Source organism: Eubalaena glacialis, chromosome 6 (assembly GCF_028564815.1).
Source record: "Eubalaena glacialis isolate mEubGla1 chromosome 6, mEubGla1.1.hap2.+ XY, whole genome shotgun sequence".
Lineage (NCBI taxonomy): Eukaryota > Metazoa > Chordata > Mammalia > Artiodactyla > Balaenidae > Eubalaena > Eubalaena glacialis.
In genome coordinates, this window is record NC_083721.1 from 73,641,661 (window position 1) to 73,658,352 (window position 16,692).

Here is a 16,692-nt window from a genome sequence, read left to right on the forward strand (position 1 = left end):
TTAACTGGTTGTAAGACCTTGGGGCAAATTACTTAATTCCTTTAAGCTTCAGTTTCATCATCTATAAAATAGAAATATCAGTTTTATTTATCTTGTGAGGATTAAATGAGATAATGCATGTAAACCACTAAGTACATGATAAACACACATTAAGTGGTCATCATTTTTATATTATGGTAGAAGCATGGGAGAAGACTAGTGTAGCTGGAATGCAGAGCAAAGAGAGTGGCATAAAGTGGATCTGATCCAGAGATCAGGGCCTTGAGGTCTGTGTTTTGAATTTTATCCTAAATGCGTAAGAATCTATTGAAGGGTTGTAGGTGACGACATCCAATTTGTAGTCTGCTCTGGTGGCACTGAAGAAGATGGACGAGTGTGGGAGCAAAGTTGATGTGGGTAGAACAGGAGGCCACTGCAGATTGATGATACTTTAAATTAGAATGGTAGTGATGGAAGATGTACACAAATATGAGTGTGACCTAGGGAGTAAAATAACAGGACTTGGTGATGAGTAGGTTATGGGAATGAAGGAGAAGGAAGTGTGAAAGATGACTTCTGAGTATGTGGCTTGTGCCACTGGATGGGCTGTGGTGGTGTTTATATTAGAAAAATTGAGGACAACTAATTAGTAGGGGATTGGTCAAATTAAAACTGTACATACATATAATAGGATGCCACTTAACCAGGAAAAGTTACATAGCTGAGGAAAGATGATCATATTAGTATGGATTAGAGAAAGGTTAGACAGGTGTACCTTGGAGATATTGTAGGTTTGGTTCCAGACCACCACAATAAAGTGAATATTGCAATAAAGTGAGTCACTGGATTTTTTGGTTTCCCAGTGCGTATAAAAGTTATGTTTACACTATATTGTAGTCCCTTATGTTTGCAATAGCATTATGTCTAAAAAAATAATGTGCATACCTTAATTAAAAATACTTTTTTGCTAAAAAATGCTAACCATCCCCTTAGCCTTCAGTGAGTTGTAGCAGTAATATCAAAGATCATTGATCACAGATAACCATAACAAATAAAATAATAATAAAACAATTTGAAATATTGCAAGAATTACCAAAATGTGACACAGAGACATGAAGAAAACAAATGTTGTTGGAAAAATGGTGCCAATACACTATCTATGCAGGGTTGCCATAAACCTTCAATTTATAAAAAATGCAGTATCTGCAAAGTACAGTAAAACAAGGTATGCCTTGTAAATAGCGTGGAAAAATATACACTCATGGAAGAATTCCCGAATAATAAACAACATGAGAATGAAGGAATAAAGTCAAGTATAAACATGGGAGTCATTTCATTAAATAGAATAAATTAAATTGTTCCATCCTCTGGACCCTCTCAGATTGGGTTAAATCAGAAAATCCAGCTATATGCTGTGTATAAGAAGTAAACATAAAATAGGGCTTCCCTGGTGGCGCAGTGGTTGAGAATCTGCCTGCTAATGCAGGGGACACGAGTTCAAGCCCTGGTCTGGGAAGATCCCACATGCCGTGGAGCAACTAGGCCCGTGAGCCACAACTACTGAGCCTGCGCATCTGGAGCCTGTGCTCTGCAACAAGAGAGGCCGCGATAGTGAGAGGCCCACGCACCGCGATGAAGAGTGGCCTCCGCTCGCCGCAACTAGAGAAAGCCCTAGCACAGAAACAAAGACCCAACATACCAATCAATCAATCAATAAATAAATCTTTAAAAAAAAAAAAAAAAAGAAATATAAAATAATATGAAAAAGAAAGCTTGAAAGTAAAGTGACAGGTAAAGAGGTACTAGGCAAATGCAAACCAAAAGAAAGGAGTGGCAAGCAAAAAGGAGGAATAGCAGTATTAACAGCAGATGAGGTAGAATTTAAGGTGAAAAGTACACTGTATGATACAACTTCAATACATAGGAGATATAACAATGATTACAAAAGCTAGGAGACCTTGGTAAATAGTGATAGTGGGAGACCTCTTTCATAGTTGGACAAATCTAGTAGATAAAAAATAAGATCATAAATAAAAAATAATACAACCAGTGCTTTTGGTTTAATAGATATATACTAGATCTTTATACCCCTCAAAAAGAGAATATACATTTATTCCTATATCTAAGGAACATTTGTAAAAAATTGACCATGTACTTGGCCACAAAGAAAATTATTACACTATTCCTTAACCACAGTTCAGTTAAATTAAAAATAAATATTAAAATATGACTAAAAAAAATCTTAATTAAAAAATTGCACTTGATATAAACCCTTGATATAACCCCTGGGTCTAAAAGAAAATAAAAAATGAAATTATATACAAACTGTCTAGAAAAGGATAGAAAGGGGAACACATCTTACCAACCACTATGGAACATAATGAAAGCTGTTTTGAGGAAAAAATAATGGCCATAAATGCATTACTATTAAAGAAGAAATGAAAGAAGAATTAAGTACTCACTAAATTAGACTACATTAAGATAAATTACAGAATGATGAAGGATTTGAATGCAACAAGACAGTGAAACAGTGGAAGTACAAAGGAAATCCACAGCAGAACTTTAAAAAAATAATCTCAGAGTAGCAAAGTCCATTCTGTGTACAACTTAAAACTAAGATGACATTAAAAAAAAAAAAAGAATTAATTAAATTACCTAAAAGGACAAACAGTAAACTGGGAAAAAATATTTGCAATTCAAATCACAAAACTAATTTTTTAAATATATAAAGTGCTTCTACACATCAATAAGAAAAAGACCTCACCAACTCAGTAGAAAAATGGGTGAATGATAAGAATGAAAAGTTTTGGGACTTCCCTGGTGGCGCAGTGGTTAAGAATCCGCCTGCCAATGCAGGGGACACAGGTTCGATCCCTGGTCCAGGAAGATCCCACATGCTGCAGGGCAGCTAAGCCCGTGCGCCACAACTACAGAGCTTGCACTCTAGAGCCCACGAGCCACAACTACTGAGCCCGCGTGCTGCAACTACTGAAGCCTGCGCGCCTAGAACCCGTGCTACTCAACAAGAGAAGCCACTGCGGTGAGAAGCCCGCGCACTGCAATGAAGAGTAGCCCCTGCTCGCCGCAACTAGAGAAAACCCGCATGCAGCAATGAAGACCCAACACAGCCAAAAGTAGATAAATAAATTAATTTTTTTTTTAAATGAAAAGTTTTGTAATAAAGAAGTGCTTATTATTGAGTTCTGGATGTAAGTCCTTTGTCAGATCTATACTTTTTTATTGTTTTCTCTCAGTCTGTGGCTTTTATACTTATTTCTTAAATATGTGTGTGTGTGTTTTTTTTGGCCACACCATGAGGCATTTGGGATCTTAGTTCCCTGACCAGGGATTGAACCAGTGCCCCCTGCATTGGGAGTGTGGAGTCTTAACCACTGGACCGCCAGGGAAGTCCCTAAACGTGTGTTTTGATGAATGGAGATTTTTATTTTGATGAAATCTAATTTACCATACTTTTTTCTTTTATAGTCTTGCTTTCTATATCTAGTCTAAAAAATAGTTGCCTCATATGTTTTCTTCTAACAGCTTTATAGTTTTAGGTTTTACATTTACATCTCTGGTACATCTCAGTTTTTGTGTAAGACGTAAAGTAGGGATCAAGGTTCTTTTTTTTTTTCCCCTCCATTGGCATTTCCTGAAAAGGCTTCTCTTTCCCACTTTAATTGCTTTGGCATCTTTGTAGAAAGCCAGTGGACCATGTATGTATGGGTCTGTTTCTGGACTTTATGTTTTCTTGCATCGATCTCTTTGTTTTTATGCTAATACCACACTATCTTGATCACTTTATCTTTACAGTTTGTCTTAAAATCAGTGTAAGTGTCCAGCTTTAGCCTTCTTTTTCCAAATTGCTTTGGCAATTCTAGGTCCTTTTGCATTTTCATATAAATTTTAGAATCATATTGTCAATCTCTACTTTTAAAAAACTTGCTGGATTATGATTGGGATTGTGTTTAATCTGTATGTTCATTTGGGGAGAATGGACATCTTAACGGTATTAAGTCTTCTAGTCCATGACATGGTATATTTTCCATTTATTTGGGTCTTTAATTTTTCTCAGCAATATTTTATAAATCTTAGTGTACAGGTCTTGCACGTATTTATTTATTTATTTGGTTGCGCTGGGTCTTAGTTGCTGCAGGCAGGATCCTTAGTTGTGGCTCACCAGCTCCTTTAGTTGCAGCACATGTGCTCCTTAGTTGCAACTTGCAGGTCCCTTAGTTGCAGCCGCTGGGCTCCTTCATTGTGGCATGTGAGCTCTTATTTTTTTTTAATGTATCCCTAAGTATTTCATATTGATGAAACTGCTAAAAACAGAATTTTTAAAATGTTATCTTCCAATTGTTTGCAGTTAGTATATAGAAATACAATTGATTTCTGTAAATTGACCTTGTATCCTGTGACTTGTCAATCTCACTCACTGGTTTTCGGAGCTTTTTTGTAGATTCTGTGAGAATTTCATAGAAAGTCATGTCTGTAAGTAATGACTGTTTTATTCCTTCCTTTCCAAATCGTATGCCATCTTTTTCTTGCTTTATTGCACTGGCTAGGACTTCTAGTACATTGTTGAATAAAAGTAATGAGAGAGGACACCTTTGCCTTGTTCCTAATCTTAGGAGGAAAGCATTCAGTTTTTCACTGCTGTTTATGATGTCAGTTGTAGGTTTTTTATAGATGCTCTTTATCAGGTTAAGGAAGTTCCCTCCTATTCTTAGTTTGCTGAGAGCTTTTAATCATAGATGGATGTTGAATTTTATCAAATGCTTTTCCCTATATCTAAGGAGATGATCCTGTGTTTTCTCATCTTTATTCCTTTAATGGGACCCAAACTGAAGGAGCAGCACCTAATCTTCAGACATGTCAGTCTCAGGGCCACATGATGGCTCTTGAAGTTTCAGCTTGGTCATGACATAAGTTCATTTCTCTTTACAGCGAATCATATGACTACATTTTTCCCCCTGGAAGGGGCAGTGAAGCCACATGGTAATAGGTAGTTCTGTATAATCCTCTTACAGGGAGGACACCAAATAATTGAGATCAGTAATACAATTGACCACACACATCATTCTTTTTTTTTTTTTGTCCCTCCTGCTGTAGCATATTCTTATTTCATCATTTCTTATTTCATCATTTTGAACTATATTTTCTACAATTTTAAAGTACTTTATGTATTTCAAGCTCTTTTCATCTCCAAATCAAGGCATTATATTTCATTTCTTCCTGTAGTTTTTGGCAATATACAACTTGTTACTGTTTCAGATATTTTTTTCTTAGAAATTTAAGTACTAACTTTGAATTAGATAAGTTCCCACTACTCGCTCTCCACTTTGTTATGCAAATGAGAAACCAACTTTTTTAATACATACAGAGAGGGCATAGTTCATTGAGAAAGATTTTTGTAAACAATGCGTTTTGAAAGTTCATCTTCTAATTCTACCTTATTAGCATGCCAAGCCCGTGAGCTTCTCCCAACTCTTTGCCATCTAGAGTAGATAACCCCCCATTTCTCCTGAAGCTAAATCCTCTGATAACCAGAGGGCTTTGTGCCTACCTTCTTGTTTATACACAAGTCTCAATACACCAGTCTCAATACACACTTCACCTGACAAGTGAAACCTTTAACCTACACATGTTGAAGAAATGTGCTCCAAACTCAGTCTTTAGACATTATCTCTCAATCTAAGAAAGCCTGTTAACAACCAGACTCTTCATCATCACATCCTCTATTTTTCTATCTTAGTCACTCCACACACATCATTCTTAATTACATATATGTAATAGGGTTGTGTGTGTGCATGTGTGAAAATTAATATATTAAAAAGAAAAAGATCTGGAAAGACATAAACTGAAGTATATCCTTTTATCTGTATTTCGTAATTTTTATTTTAAAATTGATTTATAATTAAGAAAAAAGTTTCTTTTTGAGAAAAATGTAAATTTGGTCTCATTTAATGCTGTATTTTAAATATGATTTCTTGTTTTAGTTACTCAGAATTTTTGAGCTGGAAAGGACCAATTGTCTGTCCTATTTAGTATTTCCTGTCCACCTCACCTCCCAGGTTTATGGATACAGAAACTGAAAAGCAGAAGTGGTTTGTTACAAGGTCATGTAGACTGGTAGAAGATTCTTCTAGAACAGGACATTATCTGAATATCAGAAAGCAAAGAACGCTTGAGAAATAGTTTCTAAGAATCTAGTTTAAAATAGCCCTGTAGGGACTTCCCTGGTGGCGCAGTGGTTGAGAATCCACCTGCCAGTGCAGGGGACACGGGTTCGATCCGTGATCCGGGAAGGTCCCACATGCCGCAGAGCAACTAAGCCCATGTGCCACAACTACTGAGCCTGTGAGCCACAACTACTGAGCCCTCGTGCTACAACTACTGAAGCCCTTGTGTCTAGAGCCTGTGCTCTGCAACAAGAAAAGCCATGGCAATGAGAAGCACGTGCACCACAACGAAGACCCAACGCAGCCAAAAATAAAATTAAATAAATAATTAAAAAAGAAAATAGCCCTGTAATTGTTTTAACCCAGGGAATCACTAAAATACAAAAAAACGCCTGAGAAAAATCCATTCACTCTTTTACAAATGTTTATTGAGTACCTACTACTTCATCATCCAGTCCACAACTGGGATTTTGAGTGGTATAGTGAATATTTCTAGATTTTTAAACGATATGTATTACGATATGAAGGGTGAGTGAGGATGTAAAGGACATGAAGAATTATCAAGGCTCTTTTTCTCAATTTCGACATCTGAGAGATTCGAGGTAGTGATAATGATAACAGCTAAGATTTATTGGCTACATATAATTTGCTAAGCACACTTCTGTGCATTTTACATTTATTGTCACTCTCAACAACTTCATAGGTCGGTACTATTGTTATCTGTATTTTATAATTGAGGAAATCAAGGCACAGAGAAGCTATGAAAATTGCCAAAGTCATCTGGCCAGTAAGTGGCAGAGCTACAATTTGAACTTGACCAGACTTAACTTCAGAGCCTGTGATCTTAACTACTGTACTGAATCTGTAGAAAGATAGAAGGCTAAAAGGCGGCTATGTTGTTTTCTAATACCACAATTCCTTCCTAAATAAGAATTGATTCTAGGTCAAGTATGTATATAAGAAAATAAGTTAAGCTTAAAAATAAGGGGCTAAGTCATATTAGGTAGTTAATAAGCACAGGTTTAGCAGGTTAAATGGAAAACAGTGCTTTCTGTATCTTCAATTGTGTGTTTTAGCTTACTAGTTACAAACATGGGCTTTAGACTAAGATCTGGGTTCATATTCTGGCTTCACCACTTCCTAGTTTTATGACCTTGGACAGGTCAAAGGTCAGTAAATGGAAGCTGCTGTTTGTTGTTGGTTTGGAAAGCCTGTGGTGATGGCTACATTTCTTTTTCTTTTCTTGATCAGGTGGATTTGTTTAAAAAGAGTCTTCTGTTGATTCCTATTCACCTGGAAGTCCACTGGTCTCTCATTACTGTGACACTCTCTAATCGAATTATTTCATTTTATGATTCCCAAGGCATTCATTTTAAGTTTTGTGTAGAGGTAAGTTAATATACTGCCCCCCCTTTTTTTTTCCCATTTATTTTGTGATTGACCAGATGGTATCTCAGCTCTAGGATAGAACAACAGAAGTCAGTACCATAGATGATCAGTTTCTGTCATGTCATGTCAAAAATGTTGGCAGAGAAAAGGACAAGAGGAATCTCCAGGTGGGAAGAGGTAGCTGTCCACGATCTGGATCCCTCTCTGAGATACATGCCCTGTTTTGGATTTCATCAGATTTTTTTCTGTCTTTCCCTTAAAACTACATTTTGAATGTGGATAGAAATCATTTTCCTTGGTTTTCCTTAGAGCTAAAATTGGCTTGTATCTTCAAAGTAACTTCTGTAGAATGTATTATAGCCAAGAGAATCATCTGGCAAAATATTAGAGTTCAGTTAATAAGAGTTCAATAAGATGGTGGGATACAAAGCAAGAAAAATCAGTATGTTTCCTGATTCTCCCGCACAGTTAGAAAATGTAAATGAAAACAGAAAGATTCCATTTTCAAAAGTAGCAAAGACATGAATTACCCAGGAATATACCCTAACAAAAAATGGGGACATTCTTTGAGATGAAGACTCTAAAGTATTTAAAGGAAATCTGAATAGATGGGAAGACAGGCACACTCAGTATTGGAAGGAGATTAATTCTCCCTAAACTAATATAAACTAATTTCTGTCCTAATCAATTTCCCAGGAGGATTTTGAATGAAACCTGATAAGCTCATCCTAGAATTCATATTGCAAAATTCATGTGCATGAACAGCTAAAATAGTTTTGAAGTAGATCAAAACTGACGAAAGGAATATTTGGTCTACTAGATGTCAAACCATATCACAAAGTTTTAAAAATTAAAGCTATTTTAATTATATTGTTTAGGAATAGACAAGTGGATTGGTGGAACAGCATAGAGAATCTAGAAGTAGCTCATGTATATGTGGGAACTTAGTATATAATAAAGTTGGGGATGGACAGGCTATTCGATATATGCCATTGGGAAAATTAGCTATCTATTTGGAAAAGTAAAATACAGATTCTGTTTCATACTATTTATAAGAACAAATCCCAGATGGAATAATGACCTAAATATAAAACACAAAGGGTATGGAAGGTCTTCTTATGCAGAACCAAAAAAAGCAAAAGACATAAAGGAACAGATTGATAAATTTGACCATGTCATCATTTAAAACTTCTGTTTGTCATAAAGTTAAAAGGGATAGATTTGGAGAAAATGTTTGTGACATAGATAATAGTCACTATCCAGAATATAAAAAGAACTACAAATGAATAAGAAAAAGAAGTATCTAATAGGGACAAAGGATAAAATAAGCAATTTTTCGGAAAAATGCAAATAGCCATTAAACACATGGAGAGATGCTCAGCCTCACCAGAAATATGGGAAATGCAAATTAAAACTACCTCAGGGTTCCATTTTTTGCCTATTATGTTAGGAAAATTTGATGGTACTAAAGTGGGTGTAAGAAACAGGCATTTTTAATTTCTGGTGGAGTGTATAAATTGATACAGCCATTTGGGGAACAATTGCAATTCTAAGCAATTCTAAGTGCCTTATAAATTAAAAAGACACATATCCTATTACATACCAGTTCTATTTCTTGGTATATACTACATAAAAATACTTGTATATGCACACAAGAATGGGGCATACACCAGGATGTTCATTGCAGCATTACTGATAACAGTGAAAAGTCAAAACAACCTAAATTTAGCTCTACTAACAGAATAGCTAAATACATACACTGTAGTATATTCACAATATTAAACTGACAATAGCAGTTAAAAAGAATATAGTAGATCTTTGTGTCCTAACGTGGAAAGATCTCCAAGACATACTGAGTTTGGAAAAGCAAGTTGCAGAATGATACCATATATGGAAAGAAAATATGAATATGCAGATACATGTATGTGTATATGTATGTATGTATATACAGACACATACTTGTATCTCTACATGTACATACATACTTCTGCTCCACCTTCAGGGGGTTAATTTAATTCATGTAACCTCTGACTTCACCCTTAGAAAAGATAGGCAGAGAAAGATACACAAAGAGGTGGAGGGCATAAGGGAAAATTAGGAACTCCAGTAGGCTTCATCTTGGTAGAGATTTCAGCAGTGGACTTGACTGTATTTAGTATCCAGGATGGGTTTTAAGTATCACTTTCTAGAAGCTGAATGATACTTTTACCTGCAGCCCTCAAAAACATGGAGTATATCTAAGGCTAGAATGTTTAAATTTCATTTCAGTTATTAATGATTTCTGCCATGGGTTCCTTCCCTTTGTTGAGCATTGGCAGTAATTAAGCCTTTCTTTTTGTTTTGCCAGTATTTATTTAAGTTTCAAATTCAGCAAGTTGACTTACTCCTGGAAAAGGCTGACCATCTCATAAAAAGATCTAATTAAAGCATATACCAGTGTCCACAGTCTAAGTGCATACAGTACAGAAGGTCTGAGTCCTTCACTCTATAAAGTGAAAAAGGTCTGAAATCAAGTTCCAGCTTTAAACTCTTTAATGCATACTCTGCCCAGTGGTGGGGCCACAGCCTCCTCCTTTGCTTCTGTCTGCTGCGGGCAGGTTCCATTTTTCACCAACTGATGGAACACAGCATCTGTGTTGTGGTTTCTTTTTAACCAGAATATAAGAAAGTATTTGCTGACTGAAGCCAGAGAAAAAAATAGACCTGAATTTCTTCAGGGTTGGCAGACTGCTGTTACCAAGGTAAGTAAGTGATAAAAATGAAAACCCAGGCATGTCAAGGGGCTGGAATTGTCTAAGGGGTGGGTGTCTTTAAAAGCACATGAAGACTGATCATGAAGATACCAACAGAGAGCCTAGAGGCTGCAGGGAGGCAGCTCAGAGTAAACCTCAGTTCAGTATTCATCACCTGGCTGCCCAATTTCCCACTGCCTGCTGGGGCAAATAAATTCAGTCATTTCATCCCGGGGGCAGCTGCTGATGATATAGTTGCTCTGCTGAAAAAAAGGAAAAATTTTTTTTGGTGGCACCTGCCTCTTGCCTCATGCCTCTTATTTCCAGATGACTCATGTAGACCCAGAGAAATACTGAAATGACTATTTGGATTCACTAAGGGAGCAAGTGCACTGGGCTGCTTTCCAGGCATTTGGGGAAGACAAGTGGCCTGAGTGCTTCAGTCTGAACAGTCTAGAAGCAGCACTATGTTTGGCCATAGACATAAAAGCTGTGTGAGGGGCAGAGTGAGCAGGCGTAGCCTCTTAACCCTGTCACAAGTATCAGTGTCTTCCGTTTTATGGGCACTGCTTTGTTTTCATAGTGTTTTTGTATGTATGATCTTATTTGATCCTTACAGTCTGTGAGGTAGGCAGGTCATTTAGGGATAAGAAGCTCTTTATTATAGATGAGAAAACTGAATCCTAGGTGTGAGCTTCCCCAAAGGCCATCAAAACTATTGACAGAGTGAAGTCTTTGATCTCAGGTCTATCCGGATCAAAGACACTGTTAAAAAGGCAGGGTCTTGAAATAAACCTTTAACCCAAACCCAAAGAGACAAGGCTTATTTGTTTATCCTTGAACTGTACTAAATGCTAACTTCTAAACTTATGTTTTGTGTTTTCAATAACCTAGTATATTAGTTCAAACCAGAACTGAACTTGTGAATATTCTGAATTTACCCAGTAGTATATCCAGGTATTCTAAATTTAATCAGGATCTTTCATATTCCAACACTTTATGCAGAATACAGTAACCAATTCTTTGGAAAACATACTGCTTACCTTTACCATGTCTTTAAAAGAATAGGACAGAGTTGTGAAATATGAGATGAAAAGGGAAGACTGCCAAGCAGCATTGTTACTAAGTATTCAGAGTCCAGGCCACGCGCTGGCACTGCGTTCTCTGATCCACAATTCCATTTTGATTCCATTGTCAATGAATTGATAGCAAAACTAATTATCCAAATGGAAGTTTTAAAATAGGATTTTACTTGATTTCCCACTTCTCATATTTAGGCAAAATGTTCTAAGTTGTGGTTGATTGATAGCTCTTTTCATGGCCAGATGCCTCCATAAACTCAAACACTTTGAATACCAGAGGTACACACCAACTGTCTTGGATACAGACAAGTTTCCTGTCTCGCTCATTTTTCCATAAAAACAGCTTTTCTTACCTGAAGAGGAATACTTGGTTTTATTTTAATGATCGTTTTGTTTTTCCCCTTAGTGTATTCCACAACAGAAAAATGACAGTGACTGTGGAGTATTTGTGCTCCAGGTAAAGAAATAGTTTTTTCAGTATTTACAATTTATAAATTAAATTTATTGGGTTTAGGGAGGAGAAGTGGGATCCCTCTGATGTATACAGGTACTAGGTACAGATAACAGAACACTTTTCCTCCCAACCCTCCTTTGTTGTTGGGAAGCAGTAGTTTCTGCATTTTCATATATTATCATTAGGAAGAATCACCTTCTAAGGCTAAGGATGAATAATTGGTATCATCCATGTATTATCAGAGGCTATTGGTAAGCCACATTGGAGACTGACGTGAATTTGTCTGTTTCATGGACCCTTGGCATTGGTGGTATTAACTATATTTTTCTAACCATTGGCAGGTGGTCTTTAACCACAGAGTAAAAACTAATTAGATTTTAAATAAGGGCCACATTTAAACACTGTGCTTTCTCATGCTGTAGATCTTAGGTCTCAAAGGGCTATTGAAAAAGTTGTTATACATTACATTTATGAAGGAAATTATAGTATATAATCCATGAATTTAGAGATTTCCAAAGATCTTGGAAGATGGGCTCACTCATATGACTCAACGTTTGTAAACAAATTCAAGTTCTCACTTAAAGGCCATGTTAGGTCTGGCTGCATTCTCAGCAGGTCTCACCTTGAGAAGAATTGGAGCCCCTTCATCGGTTTTGCTTTTCACAGTATTGAGTGGGGAGGGAGGGAGAATCCCAAGACATATACTTGCCTGGAAAATTGACTATAATTTGGAGGTAAATGTTTTAAAACAGTTTTACGAGTTTAAACAAACTTTAACATTTGCCTTAGACCCTATTCTATTAGGTCTGCATCTAGTAAAATACATTAGGCTGGTACATAACTCCACGTGCCACTTAAGTGTTTCTGGGACCTTTGCAGTACTGCAAGTGCCTCGCCTTAGAGCAGCCTTTCCAGTTTTCCCAAGAAGACATGCCCCGAGTGCGGAAGAGGATTTACAAGGAGCTGTGTGAGTGCCGGCTCATGGACTGAAACTCAGCAGGGACTCTGGGAAGTCTGACCAAGTTGGAGCAGATGGTTTGTTACTTGAATCTCCAAACACTTATTTGAATTTTTACAGATATTTCAGATCAGTGGTGTTGGGCCACTGTTGTTACCTCAAATTTATTTTCTGCCCTTACTCAATTCCCTAGTTACCATGTACTATTTTTTAATGTTCAGTTTGGTTTCATTTTTAATTTTATGGGTTCTGTGTGTGTGTGTGTCCCCCCATATTTAATATTTATTATCCAAACGCATGCATATAGACAGAGCATGCAGTGCAGAGTATTAAAAAAAAAAAAAAAAAAAAGCCTAGTAGATTTGGTGCAGCTTTTGAAACTTAGTTAGATGTGAACTGAATACAGGTTTAAATTTTAATTCCAGAACCTAAAAATGCAGGATGTTTTTGATACAACGTAACTCTGAGAATAGTAGATGTTCCCTGGGGCATAAAGGGTAGCTAGAAGGGGTTTCGAACAAAGCCAGTCCTGTTTTATTTTTACCAGCAGCACCTTTCACTGACTTCCCTCTCCAAGTGAGTCACATTCCTTTTGAAGGGTGAAAAGGAAGTGGCCATAAACTGACTGGTATGTTCTGTTTATGGAGGCACACTTGTAAGCACAGTGCCTGCTTTGGGAAGAGTTGATTAAGGTATGAGAAAAAGACAGTGACCTGGAGGGTCCATTTATCTTCACACATGAGAGATTTCAATCTTGGTTTCAAGAAGCATTTATAATAAATGCTTTAATCTTACAAAGGCTTTTGCTGGAACACTGATTCCCTGGATTTTTCTGGTTTTGACCTATTAAAAAATTAGTATCTGTCAAAACTAGTGGTCAAACAAATGAGAATTCAGCCTTTCTAAGAGTAATTGTTTCCCATATGGAAGAAATTAAGATTTGTCAAATACCTTTCTATTTCAAGGGTATTTAAAATATCAACATTCAAAACTGAAGACTGACTTCAGGTATTTTGCACGTGGGTGGGGAGGAGAGAACAGGAAAGGTATTAAGGGAGACTTGAAACTATGGGAGTACAGCAAATGTTATGAGTTTTTTCCCTCTTATTTCTCTAGTGATCTCAGCAGCATGCAGGGCTCATCTGCCTCTGCTTGACCAACCCTGAGACTCCAGCACAGGAGTCCTTTTTTTTGCTTCCATGAACCTCATCTTCTGGGGGAAGGCAGAAGTGGCCCTGTCCTGATTATTACCCTTGGCTGCATTAGGATTAAAGTAATGGATCTTGCATCTTTAATCTAACAAAGTTTTGTGATATTGGAAAGGAAAGGAAATAAGGAAAGATGCATGTTAAACTACATCTTTTCTGAACTGAGGGAGGAAAAACAACAAATGTGTATATAAGAAATTCAGAAGCGTGTACAGAAAAATACCAAGTAAATGGCAGAAGATGCTTCGGTTTATGCCTTGTTAGGTGTGAGGTGTTGAAAATAAAAAGCTAAAATGTGCAGTTTAACTTGGCCATAAGGTAGGGCTGACTGCCAGCAGTTGAGGGTGGAGTCAGAACATGTTTACATGCAGGGTTCCCATCCCCAGACATTCCAAGCACCAACACCAATGTTTACATTGTAAACAGCCCCAGCACTTTCCTAGTCCCTCAGATTCAAACTCCTTAGTATAAAACCAGGTCAGTATTTCTTATTGTGCTTCAAGTCATTAAAAAGACTGATATTAGAGGCACTTTGTGCTGCTACAGGTAGGGTTGTATCAGCATTAGGAAAGGTGACAGAATGGGTTGTGTGTCTTCTTGAGGTTTTCAGGCATAATTATACAAACATGAGATTTTTCAAATCCGTATGTAAGACATTTGCCTTTTTTTTTTTTTTTTTTGGTAATGGGTAACTATTGATTAAAAATGTCTTATACTTTAGAGCTCCGTATCTCACTCTCTGACAGAACCAGGCATACAGAAGAGACAGAATTGTGTTCTGGCTTAATGCCCGAAGTTTCAGTTGCCATTTCCTCCAGTCTGAGAAATGGTCATGCTCTTAACAGGGAGGCAGAGAGAACCTAAGGTGAGCTGTCCCAAGTCCAGGGTGCCTTTCATGTCCAGTTTAGTAGGGCACCTTGAGGTACATCGTCCAGCATGCCTTAGCTTAAATGTCAAATATTTTAAGTCTGGTTAAAATGTTTCTCTGTTGTTCACGAAACTTGCTTCAGCACACATAGTCGCTTTCCCCCATCTTGTGATTAGGTGCAAACCTCTATTTAGCCCAAGCCCTACGTTTAGAATGGCCTTTATCCTGATGTTTGCAATAATGGCTTCCTTGCAACAGAAATTTTGGAAATACAGTCTGGGCTGTTGGTAGAAGAGGCAGGCATTGTTTTACTCTCACTAGCTTGGCACTGAGTTGTTTGGGTGCCCTCAAGGTGGGCAGACCTTATGCTTTTGGGGTTGAGGGCAGGCCTTATACAAACTAAAAGCTGCTTATGATGTGCCTTCAACAAGCTGCTCAGTCCTCTCCATCAGCAAATTTACCAGTCTGTAGTTGCTTTTATCCTTTTGTTAAATCTATAGCAATGAATGTAGATTTAGTTCAACTTTTAGTTAAGTTCTCTCAAGAATCATAGAGAACCAACCTTCTCTTAAGGAAGGGATGCACTTAAGGAAGGGAGAAGCAGCAGTTGCTGCCAGTAATCCCCAAATCATTTTTTTTGGCTTTGCATTTTATTTTCTACTTATTGACTATGATTAACATTGGTCACCTTGAATTCATAGTTGGAACAAAATAACAGACCTAACTGGGACACAGCCAGCACTAGCCTAGGTTGAGCTGCCCCTTTTCTCTGCAGTTGTGGTATACTACTTCCCTGGGTTAGAAGGAATAATTGGGAGCTCTGGGTGAATCAGACTCCTCAGGTGAGAACCAGTGTGTTAATAGTGTGAATTAGATATCCTGATTACCTGCTCTGCTTAATTGTTATGCAACTGAACTAAGCAGGTGTAAAGCACATACTTTGTTATGTGCTGGGGTCTGCCTCCTGGCCTGTAGATAATTAAGAAGACCTAGGGAATGCCATCAGAAGTGCTAATTGTATTTGGGTGTTAACAAAAGCAGATCTAGACAAGCTGTCCACTTAAATGGTACCTTTTGGTTAGAAAAAAATTATTTAAAGATTGTGATCATGTAAAAATTACTCAAACCTAGCAAAACTATTTTTTTGAAAAATAAACTAAATGCCTTTATAAATGTGTGTTCTCTTGTGTTGGATAAAATGTACTGTTTGTTTGGTGAGTAATTTTTCCCAGTGACATACCAGTCACGACAAGGCTCATCTATTAACAACAGTGACCAGTGTGGGCTCTAAGCAGCCCACCCTGTCCAGTAGTAGCATTTTTTGCAACGATGGAAATGTTCTGTATTTGCATCCTACAAATTCCATTATCTATTAACCACGGGTGGCTATTGAGCATCTGAAATGTAGCTAATGTGACTGACTGAGGAAATGAGTGTTTTAATTTAGTTAATTAGCTACATGTGGCTAGTGGCTACCGTATTAGTAACTAACTGTCAAATTAAAATGGACATGCAAATTCTGCATACTATTCATAGACTCCCCCAGAATGTATTCCAGAGTAAAGAGCGCTTCAATGTCATTATCGGTGAGGAAACACAGACAATGATAAGTTGGTCCAATTTTATTGAAATCTGTTACAGAAGACAATTCAAATAGGAACCACTGTGGTTTTAACGCCTATAGAAATCTGAGTTACGTTTTACTGTAAAATATAAAATACATTAATTCAAACTACAGTGTAAAAAGATTTTAATAATGAATTGTATGTCCTCATTAAATTAGATATTTGCAAATGTCTTCCTAAATACAACTAATTTAGAGATATCTTTTAAAGTTCAA

At 37.1% G+C, this 16,692-nt stretch overlaps 1 protein-coding gene across 4 annotated transcripts in view; it reads left to right on the plus strand.

The window, feature by feature from the left end:
* SENP5 (SUMO specific peptidase 5) overlaps positions 1 to 13,036 on the plus strand; it is a 39,262-nt gene extending 26,226 nt beyond the window's left edge. For 2 of the 4 annotated variants that reach the window (XM_061193230.1, XM_061193232.1), the window contains 4 exons: positions 7,413 to 7,550; positions 10,208 to 10,291; positions 11,771 to 11,821; positions 12,698 to 13,036. In XM_061193230.1, coding sequence (XP_061049213.1) covers positions 7,413 to 7,550; positions 10,208 to 10,291; positions 11,771 to 11,821; positions 12,698 to 12,808 — 384 coding nt within the window. In that variant the 3' untranslated portion in view covers positions 12,809 to 13,036. The remainder of the gene's footprint in view (positions 1 to 7,412; positions 7,551 to 10,207; positions 10,292 to 11,770; positions 11,822 to 12,697) is intronic. The other 2 variants (XM_061193233.1, XM_061193234.1) reach the window with 2 other exon arrangements.
* The last annotated feature ends 3,656 nt before the right edge of the window (positions 13,037 to 16,692 follow it).